The 17,486-nt window shown below is 40.2% G+C and overlaps 1 protein-coding gene across 2 annotated transcripts in view; it reads left to right on the top strand.

Annotated features, from left to right (window-relative positions):
- kcnh5b (potassium voltage-gated channel, subfamily H (eag-related), member 5b) overlaps window positions 1–8,058 on the top strand; it is a 167,061-nt gene extending 159,003 nt beyond the window's left edge. For both annotated transcript variants that reach the window (XM_074692016.1, XM_074692017.1), the window contains exon 13: window positions 6,251–8,058. In XM_074692016.1, the coding sequence (XP_074548117.1) occupies window positions 6,251–7,357 (1,107 nt within the window). In that variant the 3' untranslated portion in view covers window positions 7,358–8,058. The remainder of the gene's footprint in view (window positions 1–6,250) is intronic.
- Window positions 8,059–17,486: the final 9,428 nt, after the last annotated feature.

The raw sequence follows: 17,486 nt of genomic DNA, 5'->3' as shown, positions 1-17,486 counted from the left end.
TGAGTTACTGTGAAACATGGACTGTTTCTACTCCACATGTCTGACGTTTAGTTTTACTACAGCGGACAGCTCCTGTGCTGAAAGGTGAAGCCAATGCAGTTCTTTGAATGACCACTAGGGGCAGAGCTCTAAAAGTGTGTAGTCTGCTTTCTCATACTTGAAACATGGATTCACCGTATAAATGCTGGAGGGTCAGACTAAAAGTGTGCAGCTTTCCAGATTTCTGAGTTTTTGGTTTTTAATAAATTTTCAAATATTTAAGAAAATTAAAATTCAAATAATTTTTTATAAATCAGAAAATTGAGAAATCTGAGAAATGTGGATATTTTTAAATATTAAAAAGTTGCAAAAAAAAATGGCATCACTTGTAAAATATTCCAAAAAGTTTTGAAATTTAAAAAAAAATTAAATTTTTGGAACTACAATTGTTTGCAAAAATTTGAAAAAGTTGTAAATTTTCTAAAAATGTGAAACTTAAGGAGTTTTTTTTCTCTATTATTTTTTTAATTGTTTTTATTTATTGATCTATAAATGTAAAATATTATCATTTTTATTATTATTCATTTTTAATTTGTTTATTTTCTAATATTTGTATTATGTTTTGTATTTATTTAAAAAAATAAGAAAATTTACAAAAAAAAAAAACAAAAATTTGCAATCTCTTTTTTTTGTTTTTGCAAAAATAGTTAATTAATTTTGAAAATTTGCAAAAAAAAATGTCATCACTTTTAAAACATTTCAGAAAGTTTTGAAATTTTGAAAATTTTAACATTTTTGGAACTACAAATGTTTGCAAAAATTTGAAAAAGTTGTGAATTTTCAAAAAGTTTGAAACTTAAGGAATTTTTGTTTTATTTTTTATTATCTGTATTAATTTTTATTTATTTATTGAAAAAATATTTTTATTATCACTATTTATTATTTCAATTTATGTATTTCTTAAAAAATATTTATTTAATATAATGTACTTATTAAAAAAACTTTTAAAAAAAATCACAAAAATGAAGAAAAATGATTCAAAAATTTGCAATTTTTTTTATTTTGATTTTTTTCAAAAAAATAATTAATTTTGAAATTTTGAAAATGTTTGAAATAATACTTAAATTTGATACATACATATTAAAAATTTTGCTCAACTCTGTAATTTCTTCCAGATTAGTCTTTTTGTAGATGTAGTTATCTTCCCAGGGCTGTAAAACTTGAGGTTAGCCACAGGTGCATGGAAAGTTGGTGGATGTTGATGTTGTAGGAGGTGAAGTAGAGCGGTGGCAGGCTTTATTGACAGATGGGATGAAGATTTAGTTCAACTAAATGTTAACACAGGATTTTATTTAGTGTCAGTGTCTTTAATCATCAATACCCTCTGTAAGAAAAATAACAATTCTGAGGCCTCAAGTTACGACTACAGGAGCTTCACATAACGTATTCAGTGACTTATAAAACAACCTTATCTCAGAGCATTATCAGGTGAAAGGCCAAAGAGCTTTAATGTTACCAAAGTGCTGTAATAGATCATTATTTCAGTCTGCAGGTGACCTTAATGTCAGTGTTAACACTCTTTAGATAATCTCTGTAGTCGCTGGTTCTTCTCTGTTAACGTCTCTTCAGTCAAGGAGCCATTTATCCACCTCCACATCTCTCACGGCGTTTCTCTGTGTCCACGCTGTGAATGGAGCTCTTTTTACCAGCGCTGGCTGCCGCGGAGACAGAAGGACGGAATAATTGGGTCAGCAGAAACGAGGGATGAGTCAGGCCTCTGGTCCCGGTCGCAGCGTACGGAGATGTAACATGTTACTGCACTGACCGACATTTTCTGTGGCGCTTTGGAAAAACCCCTGAGCGAGCGGCAGCTGAAGTCTTCTCACTGATGGTTTACAGATAACCACAGGGGGTCGTACGGGGCTTATGACATGTCTCTTTAGTTGAGGACATTGATTCCACTTTGTACTGATCAGGTCAAGAGACTGGAGTGTCCTGACCCCGACCCTAACCCAAGGGTCTTCAACCTGTGGCTCTTTGATTCCTCTGCAGTGGCTCCTTGTAGCTTTAAAAAATACTTTATTGAAGTTGAGAATTGTTATCTGTCTTACAGAGGGTATTGATGATTAAAGACACTGAGCGGGGTCCCCTCACCAAATCTATGGAGACAAAGCAGTGTATAAAATTCTAAAATAAAATAAATAATTGAATGTGATAACAAACAGTGATTATAATTAGTGCTGTCAGGCGATTAAAAAATTAATCTAATTAATTACAGGATTTGTAATTAATTAATCTAATTAATCGCATTTTAATCTCATATCTGCTTAAGGTCCCAAAATAAAGAATTTGAATTCCAGGACATTAAAATTACATTAAAAGACACTAAAAAACATTTAAAAATAAGGTGGGAATATATACAACACATTTTAGGTACCCTGATGCATAAGGAACACATGAAAAAAAGTTTCATGGTTCTATCTTTACAAAATCTACACAGACCTGCACCTAAGATGAGCTGATTTGATTTTTAGGACGTTTTTTGCTTCTGTCACATTTTTACTGGATGTTGACTCAATTTTCACTGCAATATAAACTTCTATACTTCTATGAGGTCAGGAGAACCAGGGCTAAAGGCTAAAAACTGTGAGGAACTATGTACAAAACACTTAATTCAAGTCTTGGATCAAAGTAAAGTGAAGTATTTTCAGTTTTACATGCTCTGAACACACAAACTGTTGCTGATTGGTGCAGAGCAGCCCCAAGCTGAAACATGACACCAGGAAGATGGAGGCAAATTTTCAAAGAATTCTTTAGATTTAAATACAGGACAAATATCGATCAATCAGAGCTTATTTAATGCAGTAAAGAGTGTAGAATTACCTGTTTTTTACAGAATTGAGCAAACCGTTGGTTTTCTGCAGATTTTCAAAAAGGACGAGTGAATAAACGTGATGTGGACGGCAGTCACAAAAAACGTCCCGCTTCCTTCCCCCCGGTTTAAAGCATGTTGCTGATGTCACGTGTGATACATTCAGGGACCGTCGGAAATTTGAAAATCTGACGAGAACACCACTTTTTCCAAGTAGGACACACGGTGCCAGACATTTAAAAATAAGTGGGTCTTTGAACGCCTCGCAGGTTTGGGATCCAGATTAATCTGCGTTAATTTTATAACGCGTTAATTTGCGGTGTAATTAATTAACCTAATTAACGCGTTAAAATGACAGCCCTTATTATAATTCTCAACTCCCTCTACTTGTTGTCTCCTCCAGTTTTGTCTTTTGAAACTTGGCGTTGAACCTCCACACCAACAGCTGTAGGGCGCCCGCCTGTTGATCAGCTGAGCTGTGCTTCTGATTGGTCAGACTTGACACCTTATTATCTTCTAAACTGCTGAGTTAGGAAAAAAACTCTGAGCCACTAGAAGAACTAGCTATGGAGATTTCCGGAGGAAACAGTTTGGACACAAAAAGGTGTTTTCGTCAAAGTGTCGTCACTGACATCCTGTTGTTTAAGACGCAGCATCCTGTGTCTGAGTCACAGCCCTGTCACACGTCAGCTGAACACTAAAAACTCCTGTTTTCAGACGTTCCTGTCCATTCAGCTGCTAACAATAGGTCTGAAAACAGCTCGTCATTTCGCTGATGCAGGAAGAAAACATGAGGCAGAAGTCTTCTTCCATATTCACACAAAACACAGCTCAAAACACAGCTCCAAAACTGCTCCGTCCTCGAGGGCCATTAGGTTTGAAGAGGCTCTCCATGCGCAGATTACCGTCCATTAAATCCAGCAGCCTCTCTCCAAACTTTTCATCAACTTTTATCCAAACAGTCTGAACTCCAGGTCCACTCACTGGAGATGCTTTCCTCATGAGTATTTACTGCCAGGACCCTCCTTTATAAAACTTTCAGCATTAATTATCTGTTTTTCTGTGAACTTTGAGTTTTTGTTGTTAGAAGTGACTCTCTGCAGACTGTTGGCAGACGGAGCTGGGAGGGATCATCTCAGCGTATAGAAGCACGATGCTGAGGGTTTTTATCTGCACGTCAAACCAAGGACGCTCACCCCCTCAAAATCTGTCTGACATCATCATTTATGCTGTGTATTATAGGTTTTCTGAGAAAACAGTTGTGCCAGATTTCATAATTCTTGACTCTAAAAACTTTGAATAAGTTAAGGCAGGGGTCTGCAACCTTTACTTTATATGAGCCATTGTTTCTCAGCTCCCTGGATTAAAGTCATTCAGGAGACACAAAATCTACTTTATCTTCACAATAAAAACATTTTTTTTTTTTTAAATGTAAACAGTGTAAAAAATAAACAAATAATTATCTAAATGAAAAGTTTTATGTGTTGATGTGCATGTCATGTCTTAGTTTTTTTTTTTATTATTTAAAAAAAATTGAAAAATTTCATATCATAAAAAAATGTAATTTTAAAAACTGCAAATTGCAAAAAAAAAAATGGAAGTTTTATAATATGGCAAAAATTTGCAGGAATTCAATAAATTTTGAAATTTGCAAAAAAAGTCATAAAAAAATCTGAATTTTTATTCTAAGTTTGAAATGATATAAAAAGAAAAAGAAATCCAAAACATTTGCAAACATTCAAATAAGCAAAAGTAAAAAAAAAAAAGAAAATTCAAATTCAAATACTTCTCAAATATTGAACAATTTTGAAACATTTGGGAAAAAAAGGGAAAAAAATAAATTTAATTAATCTCAATTGTTTTTTCAATTTTAAAATATTTCTTAACAGGTACATGCAATGTCTCTTAGTTTTTTTGTATTTTTAATTTAAAAAGAATGCAAAAATTTTATAAAATAGCAAATAATAAAAAATAATTGTTATTTCCAAAGTATCATTTTTGTTAAAAAACAAAAAACAAAAACAATTGAAATTTGCAAAATAATTTTTGGTCTAAATTTAAAACAAATATTAAAAAAATGAAATTCAAAAGATTATCAAACATTTTAAAAACTAAATGTTTTACAAAAAATGAAATTCGAAAACTACGCAAATGTTCAACGATTTTGAAATATTAAAAAATATTTAAAAATTGAAATGTAATACATTTTGCAGTAAGAGGCACAGAGGAGACAATTGAGCAGGATTACTCCTGTAGAAGTTGACTTTTTCTTATGATTCAGCAACTTTCAGCTATTTTTTAATCAACACATCAGACTTCCTGTAAGGATGTCTGCTTCAAATGGCACAAGAGTGAACGTTAAACGATAAAGACGTTTGATTTTCAGCCGTCTCCTGAACATGACATCCACTCAGAGCTCTTTATCGGTGTTTTTGATAGCTGCACGGTTTCGTTTGACATTTCTGAAGTTTTTGGATCTCTGAGTGTGAACACGAAGGGACAGCAGAAGATGAAGTTAACGCAAAGTGAGAGGTGAACCTCTTCATGTTTGATCCCGTCACGTCTCCGTCAGCGGCTCAGTGGAGACAGACTCTGCTCCGGTTTATTCACAAAGACAGTCGAGTTATTGTTCCCAATAACGTAACAAAACCAGCACGGCTGAGTTTTCAATTACTCCAACCACGCTCTGTCCTGTTTGATTTAATTAGCGGTGTTAATGATCCAGGCTGTGCCTTCAGGTGGCCGTGGAGACTCAGAGTGATTGACAGGGCGTCTCCGTCTCCGTCTCCTCCTGTGCTCTTCTGGCTGAGAGCACCGTTTGCTCGGCTCGACTCTGAGCAGGAAGTGGAGCTGGATGATTGAAAGGCGTCCAGGAGCTAGCAACGCTTGGTGTGGTGGATTATGGGTGCAGAAAGGTGGGCGCCTCCCTCCTCAGCGCAAACATTGACTCAGCTCGCCGTCTAATGGGAGGATTTTCATTTTAAGCAGGAATAACATCCAAATCTGCAGTTGGGTGGCTGGCTGCTTGCCTCGCAGGGGTGTCTGTCATTCCCGATGTAATTAGTGTGTAAGATGAGCCAGGAGAGACAGGCGCCAATATGGCTGAATAATACAGGGGGAGGTGTAGGAGCAGCGATGGATAATTTAACACGGATATCCAGAAGTACCTGAGCAGCACGGAGCGGATGACAGAAGAATCCGCCGACAGTTGGAGAGATTTCCATAGTAATAAATTTGAGTCTTTTCCTGACAGTTGGGGATAAAAGCTGTTATCTGCGATGATTAATGTGCAAGCTCAGCAGGGAAATGCCCCGAGTGGATTTGTATTCATAGTATTCATATGAAATGACGGTGATCTGATAAGCAGCGTGTTGTTATTTCTCTCTGTTTCCCCTGCAGATCATTTTCCGCAAGATCAGTGAGGTGAAGAAGGAGGAGGAGGAGCGGCAGCGGGCCAAGAACGAGGTGCAGCTCACCATCCCGCAGGACCACCCGGTCAGGAAGCTCTTCCAGAAGTTCAAGCAGCAGAAGGAGCTCCGCAACCAGGGCGCGGCCGCCGCCTCGCAGGTGGACCTGGAGAAGAACCAGCTGCAGGTGGAGCAGCAGCTGCACCACCAGCACCTGCACCCCCACAGCCTGGCGCTGGGCCACTCCAGCCTGCAGCACTCGCTGCCGCTCAGCCTGCAGCGGCCACACTGCTCCCTGCAGAACGGGGCGCCGCCCAGCAGCAGCGTGCTCACCGTGTCTCAGGTCACGCCCATGCAGTGCTCGCTGGCGTACAGCCACCCGGGGGAGCCGCCCGCCAAGCAGAACAACTGCGACATCATGGAGCTGCAGCCCAGTGCGGCCGGGGCCGGCGGCGACGAGCAGACTGTCAGGCTCAAAGTCAGCACCAGCCCGGCGCTGGCCAAGCCCGCCATTAAAGCCACGGGCTGGATGCGCCTGAAAAACAACATGGCTCCAGTGGAGGCCAGGAAGGAGGGGCTGAACAACAACGTGAAGGCCGTCTCCGTGGAGATGCTCTCTCAGGAGGGTAAAGGTCAGGAAACAGGAGGGGGCGGGGACGCCGAGGAAGGCGGGGTGTCCAGTAACAACCCGCTGCGTAAGACGGACTCGTGTGACAGCGGCATCACCAAGAGCGAGCTGAGGATCGACCGCGCAGGGGAGGCCAGGACCCCCGCCGCCGTCTCCCCGCTCCTCCACAGCCCCCTCCCCATCGGAGCGGGGTCCCCTCACCCTTTCTGCCCCATCCCGGAGCAGGCCCTGCAGGCAGCGCTGCACGAAACCCGGCTGGAGCTCCGGGGGGACATTCAGAGTCTGGGGGGCCGCCTTGGCGCCCTGGAGAGTCAGGTAGCGGAAATCATCAAACTGCTGTCGGAGAAGAAGCGGCCGAGCACGCTGGTGCCGCCGGCCTCCACCACGCCCAAAACCAAAATCCAACGTCAGGACATCTTCACCGTCTCCAGGCCCGTGTCCCCGGACTCAGAGAAGGACGACGGGCTCTGAAGGGAGCTGAACCAGTGGTGTGGACCTCACATGGCGCTTTGTCTCCACTGATGAAGACCTGCTCTTCTGGCGCCCTCTGGATCCTCTGGCACCACTGGTGACGCTGACAAACATCCTCCAACATTTGCACACAGACGTTTCTCTCCGGACGCTGTGGGAGTCCAGACTCCGCAGCAGCCTGGAGCCGGTTTTCTGATTGTACATACCTCTCTATGCATGTCCAGCTGGATTCTGGCCTGCCAAAGAAACGACCTAACTTACTTATTGCCTGTATATTATGCAGTTGACTGCATGCAAATGGAGTTTAAAGACGTTTTATTGAGCTACACTGTACATAGGAATATTTTTCATTGATAATTTATTATGTGGACATTCAGGGTTTGCATACTGGTAGCACTATAAACACTGAACTAAGGGTTTACTGGCAGAGGAGTCGTGCATGGATCCTGTGTGAATAGACAGAACGGTTCGTTTCTCTTTTTGCCTGTGAGACCACGTAGAAGGATTTATATCTGTTGTTTTTGCTTCTTATGACCATTTCTATTTTTGATTACGGAAAACGTCCTCAGTTCGTTGTCCAGTAAACCCTTAAATGGTTGTTTTGTTAGATGCCTCCTCGTGTCTATGCATCGCTGCTACGATTCCCTGAATACGTCTTTGGAAAGACGACGTTCGAACGAGGGTGTTTTGTAAATGGAAAGCTGTTTGAGCATAAAATTGATATCAGTGATATCAACCATAGTTCAGCTCCACATGTACTCAATTTTAGTTGATTAGACTGTTTGTATGCTAAAAGGGGATGGGAAAAAACAATTGAGGTTTCCCATTAACTTTTGAAAACATAACAACCAATCAGGGAGCTGTATTTGTTTATAATCCCTCCTACTTCATTTGCATTAGGTCTACTAGCCCTACTAGTGACTCTTTTGGCTAGGTGACTACAGACAATCTACTACTAGTAAAGGTTTTTGAAAGGTGAGAAGAGTGAAGTTGTCTACTAGTAGACAATTTTGAGTAACTAATTGGGCTTTTCACTTTAACGTGTTAATTAGATTAATTACGCTGCAAATTAATGCATTAAAAAAATAAGCGCTTGATTAACTCATTGATTGGCTCATTGGACCAGGAACCCCTTGAGAGGTGACTCAGGGGAAACCAACCTGAGGAAGGTGTGGTGCTTAACGAGGAACTTCCACAATCGCTTCAAGGTGTTACTAGTAAGGCTGTCACTTTAACTTGTTAGTTAGATTAATTAATTACGCCGCAAATTAATGCGTTATAAACATCGACTGTCTAAAACTTGGATGTAGTCTCACCGACGTCACCCGTCTGTTTCTGAAACAGAAAATGAAGCAGATCGGCTATAGCGGCCATATTGGTAGTGGCAAGGGCTTCGCCTACAGCCATAGGGCGCCTGTTGGTCACATAACCTCAGCTGTGCCTCTTATTGGGGGAGCTCACAATCTTAATATCCTCCGATTGGCCAAGTTAGAAAAAAATTCACCCCCCGCACAGTGTGTGCCAGTAGTAAAATCAGCGTCTCAGACAGGAGACGTTTTTTGAACCAAGATGTAAATAGATTAATTTCTGCTTTGAAAATGGCTTTTTTTGGGCTTGGGGCTTGGTGTGTATGTGACTTCCTGTACTTCCAGAGCCAGCCTCAAGTGGACACTGGAGAAACAGCAGATTTTAGCACTTCTGCATTATGTCATATTCTTAGACCGGAGGTTGCTGCTTGGTTATAAAAATTAACGCAAGATTAACTCATTTGCTGCCTCTGACTATGTAAACACCAAAACTACCTAAGAAGAGCGGACTCTCTTCTTTTACGTCTCTCTTCCTGTTTTTGATCAAAAAAACAGACAAACGTACTTTTTATGATTGTTTTGTCTCAGGCGCTCCATCCTTTAACCCTCTCCATGATCTCCATCGTCATTTCTCTCGATGGCGCCGCTCTTTCTCTCCGATCTACCGTGACACATCCTCAGTTGGAGCGTCTCACATCTTCTCCTCATATCCATGCTGAGCTCTCGTCCAAAGAGAGCATCGCTCTCACCCCCAGTAGTTTACGAGCAGGATCTTGATTGACAAGCTCCACCAGACCCCACCTCCCCCCACTGAAAAACATAATTTACTTCTATAGACGCAGTAAACGGTTGCCATCAAATTGACGTCTTTGGACGTCAATGGCAGTGAACATAGACATTTTAATATTGGCCAGTTGGAAAACAAGTGGATTTACAAATCTTCTGTTTTTCATGTTTTCATTTGATAAGTCATACACTACAGTTTTGTAAAGTCCTAGAATTCAATTTTTTTTTATTTGGGGACCTTAAGAAAATATAAGACTAAAATGCGATTAATTTGATTAATTAATTACAAATCCTGTAATTAATCAGATTTTTTTTTTAATCGCCTGACAACAATAGTTAGTAAAAGTACTTGTAGACTTAGAAAATGTTACTAAAAACTCAAAGCAGTACTAGTAAATTTAAAATATCTCAGTAAGACTAGTACACTGTTTGTAGTCTACTAGTTAAGCCATAAGAGTCACTCGTAGTACCAGTAGACCGAATGCAAATGAAGTAGGAGGGATTCTAAAAAATGCAGGTCCCTGATTGGTTGTATTTTCAAAAGCTAGCCAACTCCTGCACTAATAAACCCAAACTGAGTGCATGAACTCTGAAATTGAGTACCAGCAGAGCTGAACTATGGTTGATATCACTGATAATAATTTTATGCTCAAACAGTTTTCTATATACGACAGCCTTGTCGTCCTGATGGTGAACGAAGCGTTTCTTTCCTCCCTTCCCTTTGCATGAATCAGGGATGGCAGAATGCACTTTGGGTGAAACTGGGATGACAGGAAGGCTTTGGGGGGAATAACACAGAGTTTAGTTCACATAAAAGTCCACTCGACACAGTCGACGTGTAATCCCACAGCCCCGGCACCGCACACGGCAGTCTGAACCCCGCGAGAGTCGCTCTGAATTCCATTAACAGCTTCACAGCCAACGGCTCGAGGAGTAGAATAAAAAAATGTCTGATCTCTGCATGCGAAGGAGCAGTTTTATGTTCCAGATGCAGACACACACACACACACACACATGCGCGTACTTCATGCATACTCACATACACAGTGTAACGACACACTGAAGGGCCCAGGGAGACCTGCTCTTCTTCACACACGACAGATCTCTGCGTTTGTCTGAAGTGACGGTTTAGCAGGTCTTTGGAGATTTGACCTGGGAGTACAACACACAAGATCGTACAGAAATCAGACTGATACAGCAGATCCTGGATGTAGGGTAGCCATCATGGAAGTCCCAAATTTAAAACGATTACGTTAACGTCATTCCTGCTCTGTGAGTGAATCAACAGGTGCCAGAAAACAGGCAAGCTGCTGCTCGGTTTCCCCTTCCTTTTCTAGCTTTCAAATCTTCCCATCAACAACTTTTTACACCAAAATGTAAAGGTGCTTTGTTGACCACTAGATCCAGGAACTGTTAACTTTCCAAGGAGCCTAATGGTTCCTGTGGCTCACGGTTTCCAGGGCGGGCCGGGAACTCCCACTGCAAAAATCAGGCCACTGACTTTCAGCGCTTAAAGCACAAAATCAAAAACTGGGCCTGCACCTCGTCTTCAGTCTCTTGGCTGTACACCACCCTCTCGTGCTCCCTAGCTCAGAATTTGGAGGTCAGAATAAAGGATCAAGTTATTTCTCCAGAACTAAATTTTGCTGCAGTGAAAAAGTACACAGTTCCCTAGCAAGTTCCTAGTTTCTAGGGAAAGTTCCTGTGTTCAAAAAGCGCCTCAAGATCAGTTTTCTCACCACAGACGCAGAGGCTCCCAGTATATGTCCAGTGTTGAGTAAACTCACACCAAATTTTGACATCGTTACCAATTTCTGTCGCTTCTAAATCTTTCTGTTAAACCCATTTTGCACTGAAATGTAAAGGTGCTTTTCAACCACAAGGTCCAGGAACTTAAGATCTTGGTAAAAAAAAAAAAAAAAAGAATCAGAGACCTTCATTTTTCTAGCCCTGCTCCCCTGGCTCTTGGATCTCTTGGAAGTACAACCCCCAGTTTTCAGGAGTAAAGGTATTACCCCAGAACTAAATTTAGACCGTAGTTCCTGTGGTTGAAAAACAAGCACTTAGTTCCTCAGAAAGTCCCTGGTTCCTGTGTTCAAAAAGCACCTGAAGCATCAGTTTCCCATCCTCCCAAAGCCTGAAGTCAGCTTCAGATCTGTGTCTGTGCTGTCACCGGGCTGGAAATGATGAACATTAATAACTCTGTAATGCTAATTGGCATAAAATCCCACCAGCTGAGACGTGAGATTCTGTCACGGTATGCTAATCTGGTTCCCGCCTGGAACACTCTGAAAGGAGAACTGTTTTAACGGCCTTTTGTTGTGCTAATGAGGAGGTTTGAGTTGAGTCTGGGCCTGTTTTCTGCTCCTGCGTCACTCTCCTTCGCTCGTCTTCTCTCTGCTGTCGGCCTCTGAGCAGATCCCCTGCAGGAGTCAGGGGTAAGTGCCTTGCTCAGGGGCACATCAGCAGCACGAATCCAGAAATGATATATCTTAAACTTTCAGTGATGGCTACGTCGGATCTCTTAATCTCACTGAAATATCACTTACACTGAATATCACGCAAAGCTATGCAACGTTTGACTCTTCGAGCTGTAAACAGACGGATGGATTTGAACTATCCCATGTTATATAGTGTGGTTACTTCCTGAATATTTATCTTAATGAGAGATGTAGGATTTTGTTGCTCATGTATATAAGAAGAGATATCAGTTCTTAGTACTCCCTGAAAATAGCGCCCCCTACATGTACCAAACGATAGCTTTGAGCGTCTTTTGTTTCACGATGTCCCGACCAACGCATCCAAGAAAGAAAGACTGAGTGCAGTTAGAATAGAGAAAGCATGCTAACTGTTGCATGCTAAATGAGGACATGTTAACCATTCGTTATCAAAGCTAACATGCTAACTGTTGACCTGCTTTACCACAGAGTAAAATGGTTTATTGACGTTAAAAAAATACATTTTCGACCTATTCGGAGGTTAGTAAGAAACTCTAATGACAATGAAACTCTGAAAAACTCAAGCTAACAAGGCTAAAATGTGAACAGACAGCTTTTGGCAATAAAGTGATCTTTTAAGGTTACCTTCTATTCACTCATGCTGCCCAAAACGCTTCATATCGGAGAAAAATGGTTAAAAATCAAAAGAAAAGTTGCAAAAAAACTTCCAAATACTGAAAAATCACAACAGACAAAGAATAACGTGACAGTAAAACAAGTAAAAACAGTTATTTACTCTCATCAAATCTTCAAATTTAGCAAAATTAAATATCCAAACTCTTAAATATTTGGAGGGCATCCAGTTTTGGAAAGTACCCGTGGACCCTGCTGTAGGCACTGTGTTGGTGCTCTCTTTGATCAGTTTAAACATGGTCTAATTATCCCCGGGTCTCTTTAGAGGCACATTAGGTTAAGATATATACCATAGGTCAGTTTTTAATTGGATCTCAGATATTTGACCCGTGAAGGCCTTTTCCTTCCAGGGAGTTCAGCGACTCTGGATTAATGAGTCCAGTGTCCTGCTGCTAATGAAAACAGGTCTTTAAGTGAGTCAGTCTGTTATTATGACGCCAGTTACAGTTCAGTTAGTGAAGCAAACTTTTCAGAAGCTTGATTTGGATCCAGGTTTTAACCTTTGGACACTACTGTAGAAGTCATCCCGTGTCCTTAAATGTCACACTCAGGCTGGGGAGCTCAAATAAAAATGTACTACTACTACTCCAGATTGACTCCTGATTGATTAAAACACCCAGTGAGACACTTAGCAGTCACACAAAATCATTTAAAAGCTTCTGCTTAGCTAGAAAATAGCTAATTTTAGCCAAACGTCAGCAATCAACCACTTTCTGTTCAAAATAGTATCACTTATTGTCTCGCTAATGGTTAGCCAGCTAACACTCTGAGAGCTAGGAGCTGGTCAAAGTTGGCTAATTGTGGGTTTTCTGCTAGCTAGCAAAAAGAAATGGAAAGCTAATGTCATATCTTAAGTGAACACTTTGAAAGGTGTGCAAGCTAATAATACTGTTAGCATGCAATTGATGGAAAGTGTTGTAATGCAGCTGACCAACTTTGTGCTAGCTGTGAGCTAAGAACTACTTTAAAGCTAATTGTGCTTGATTGAGTTTATGGTTGTAAATGGGTTTTGTTAAATGGTTAACTTACAGTTTTGTGTGAGTAAATGCTACAGGTGAATGAGATAGCAATAAGAAGCTAATTTTGGCTAATTGTGGGTTTTCTGTTAGCTCACAAATAGAAAGGGAAAGCTAATGTCAGAACTAAAGTGAACGCTTGGAAAGGTGTGAATTAGCTAACAGGTTTTGTGCGAGCTAATAAAACTGTTAGCATTCAATTGATTGAAAGTGTTGTGATGCAGCTGACCAACTTTATGCTAGCTGTAAGCTAAGAACTACCTAAAAGCTCATTTTGCTTGAATGAGTTTATGGTTGTAAATGGGTTTTGGTAAATGGTTATTAATGCTACAGGTGAATGAGATAGCAATAAGAAGCTAATGTTGGCTAGTTGTTGGTTTCTGCTACCTCACAAATGTAAATGGGAAGCTAATGTCAGATCTGAAGTGAACACTTTGAAGGGTGTGAATTCCTGTTAATAGGTTTCTCAGCTAACAGGTTTTGTGCGAGCTAATAATACTGTTAGCATAACTGTGCTTGATTGAGTTTATGGTTGTAAATGGGTTTTGGTAAATAGTTATCTTACAGTTTTGTGCAAGTCAATGCTACACGTGAATGAGAAAGCAATAAGAAGCTAATGTTGGCTATAATAAGCATTAAAAGGCTTTAATTCCTAGCCAAAAGTTTAATGCTAGCTAACATAAAGCTTTCACTACTGTTAGAAAGGATTAGTTACAAGCTAATTTTAGCTGATGTTGCAAAACTTTTGACTGCTTGATAGTTATATCCCTGAAAACTTACATATCTTTGTTAAGCAATAGCATTGGGTGAGCTAACAGTACCGTAAACTAGCAGTTGGTTGCAAGCTAGCTTTCCTATTGTAATACAGTGTGAGGTTTCGAATCCCATTGAACTGTTAGCAAAATTGGTATCATTTGCCGTTTTGACTTTTGGCAGGGTGTTAACTCCTAGCTAATAGTTTTGTGAAAGTTAGGAATACTGGTTGAAAGCTAATCTCGCTAATGTTGCTAGTGCTACGCAGCTCTTTATTCCTGATTGTTTCTAACCAGCTGCTTAGTGCTAGTTAGCCTTGCTGCAGCAGAGAATACTGTCAGTTTTAATTAGCTACTTTTAGCCTCAAAGTTGATTTAGGCTATTATGATTCAGCCTTTGGTTGCTAACAAGTTAGCTCCTGGTCAATAGTTCAGCCTTTTTTTCAACAAATAAACAGTTAAATGAGTCAAAAATACTGTTTTATGTGAAATTTAATCCTTTTTATTTTTTAAGTGTTTACGTTTTCTTTGCTAATAGTTTAAAAAGCTGTTGTATGTCAACACTGTATCTGAGTTTAAACAGCATTACCACTTAACAGCAGCATTTGAGCTCCCCGTCATGAGTTTGATGTCAGAGAAAATTGCCCCAAAAAATTGAAACTGTGTCTCCAATTCAATCAGAAAAAGAAATGATCTAATCTTTAACATCTAGTATCAAATTTGGTCCATTTTGCACAAGAATGTATGATCGCACAGCATGAGATCTCTCACTTCCTCCAAACACATAACTTCAGAAAATGAGCCCTAATGTGATGCAGCCACAGCTCATGTCTCTGAATCTGAATCTGCAGATGGAAGCGTTTGAAAAACTGTTCTCATTTTAACAGAGGTTTTTGTAGTTTGACCAAGAGCGCAGCGCTCGCCGAGTCTCGCGCTCATTTGGCGACAGACTCTTTTCCTCTGAAAGATGTGAGGAGCCCGGAAATCAGTTACTGACGGAGCTGGAGGAATTCTGGGTCCAATTACAAAATATCCTCCAGAATGTACCAAACTTCAGAGTTTTATTGTCTCTTTGTGACTCTGTGAAGAGCCTCGGGGATGTGTTTTTCTTTTAGTTTGATTCTTTCTGATAGCGGCGTGCGGAGAGCTGTCACAGAGATCACATCAGGAAGGAGCTGAGGATTAGACAACAAAAAGCAATAATACAGCATGAGGAATGACAGAGGGGGTGTACTTCTGGCAGATATTCTTCTACATCTGCGTTTTTTCAACTTTAGAAGCTTGAAAAGGAAAACCTGTTTGGGAATCGTGCTTTTTAACATATCATTAAAACAGAGAAATCTCCCTGGACTAAAGAAGTTAGGGTACTTGCTTCAGATAAACTTACCGTAATGAAGCTAATACATCTGAGCGTGGGGTTTACTCTTATGGGAAAACATTATTTATGGCATATCCAACAAAGATTTATGATTATTACAAACAGATATCTGAATACTTAGAGGTAGTTGGCTTTTAAGTCTTTTATATCAGACCATTCTGGAAATAAGCCTCAGTGTTTCAAATATTTCAACATCAGCAGCAATTACCGTAAAGTCCAGATTATAGGTCCCACCAAAATACAAAATCAAGAAAGAAGCTGTTACTATCCTCCTGCCTGAAGACTTCTAATGCTGTCAGCAAAGTCTGTGCAGCTGTGAAGCTTTTTTTATCGCCATCGTTTTAAATATCCCATTGGTCTGTCACAAGACGCATTAGCTTAGCTAGCTAGAAGTCAACCTACGTTATCTTTTGATGCATGATTACAACCTAATGAGGGACTGAAGCTGCTCCCAGCATGATTTTCTCAATGTAGTGGCCATTTTTGTGCGCCATTTTCTGGGAAACATCACTTGATGATGTCACCCATTTGGATCTAATGCAGAGTTTTGAAGCCTATGGACGTTGGGAGCCAAATTTGAAATGCTAAGCCAATTCTAGCTAAAATCAGGCCAGCTGAGCCTCTGATTGGACAACTGTTAATATTTCGTCAACTGCTGAAATTATTTTCCAAACAAAGTTGTTAACATTCATTTTGGCCGTAAAATCGCATTAACTGAAAAGTAAACCTGCAATTTTTTGATGCATGATGACAACCTAATGAGGGACTGAAGCTGTTTCCAGCATGATTTACTCAGTGAAGTGGCCATTTTTAAGCGCCATTTTCTGGGAAACATCACTTGATGATGTCACCTATTTGGATCTAATGCAGAGTTTTGAGGCCCATGGACGTTGGAAGCCAAATTTGAAATTCTAAGCTAATGCTAGCTAAAATTAGGCCAGCTGTTCCTCTGATTGGTCTATTGCTAATATCTTCTTAACTGCTGAAGTTATTTTCCCAACAAAGTCGTAAAAATTCATTTTTGCTGTAAAATCTCCTTTTTTAAAATGGGTGTGTATGTGGTTTCTGGTGCTGCTGGAGCCAGCCCCAAGTGGACACCCAGGGAACTGCAATTTTTGGCTTCATTGCTTGTAGCTGGAGTGAAATGCAGCTCACTGTTTAGATAACAAAGATGTGTTTAAGGTGTGTCTCCTATTCTGGAATTTACGGTAATTCAATCAGGGAATTAGCAAAAGACATGTAGAAAAAACATTTCTGTTACAATTCATGATTTATTTCCAAAGTTGGATTTTTAAAGGCTTTAAAATTTGACTAGTTTCATGTTTTCCCATCAAAGCCCACCTCTGATTCGGTTTCTTTTTTTTTCAATGGCACGATTTAAAGATTTTAAAGTTTTAACACTCTGTGGACACATTATTAGTCCGCTCATACGTCTGCAGCTCTGTAGGAGTAGTTAGATTTTGTTTAAGAAAGTTTTGGGAGGCAACATGGAAATTAAATGCTGAGTAAGATCTCCTTTTAACGTCCATATCTCTAGATTTGCAATTCAGAGCTTCTATTTCCAGATGTGAAACCTGAAAACGACCCCTCAGCACTTCAGGGACCCGAGGTTCAGGGCGAGGAGGCTCCTTCGACAGCGAGTACGGTTTCAGCTTTGTCAGGGTGTGCTCCTCTTCCTCCTCTTCTTCTTCTTTTCTTTTTTAATTTGACAAGAGAATGAAGGGCAAGTCATGAGGTCTGAGCCCTACACACACACACA

The sequence above is a fragment of the Halichoeres trimaculatus genome, unplaced genomic scaffold, assembly GCF_033239565.1.
Source record: "Halichoeres trimaculatus isolate MK-OKI-2021-1 unplaced genomic scaffold, fHalTri1.1 fHalTri1_scaffold_17, whole genome shotgun sequence".
In the NCBI taxonomy this organism is placed as follows: Eukaryota; Metazoa; Chordata; class Actinopteri; order Labriformes; family Labridae; genus Halichoeres; species Halichoeres trimaculatus.
The sequence above is the reverse complement of the archived record's forward strand: the minus strand, read 5'-3'. Positions and strand labels throughout refer to the sequence as shown.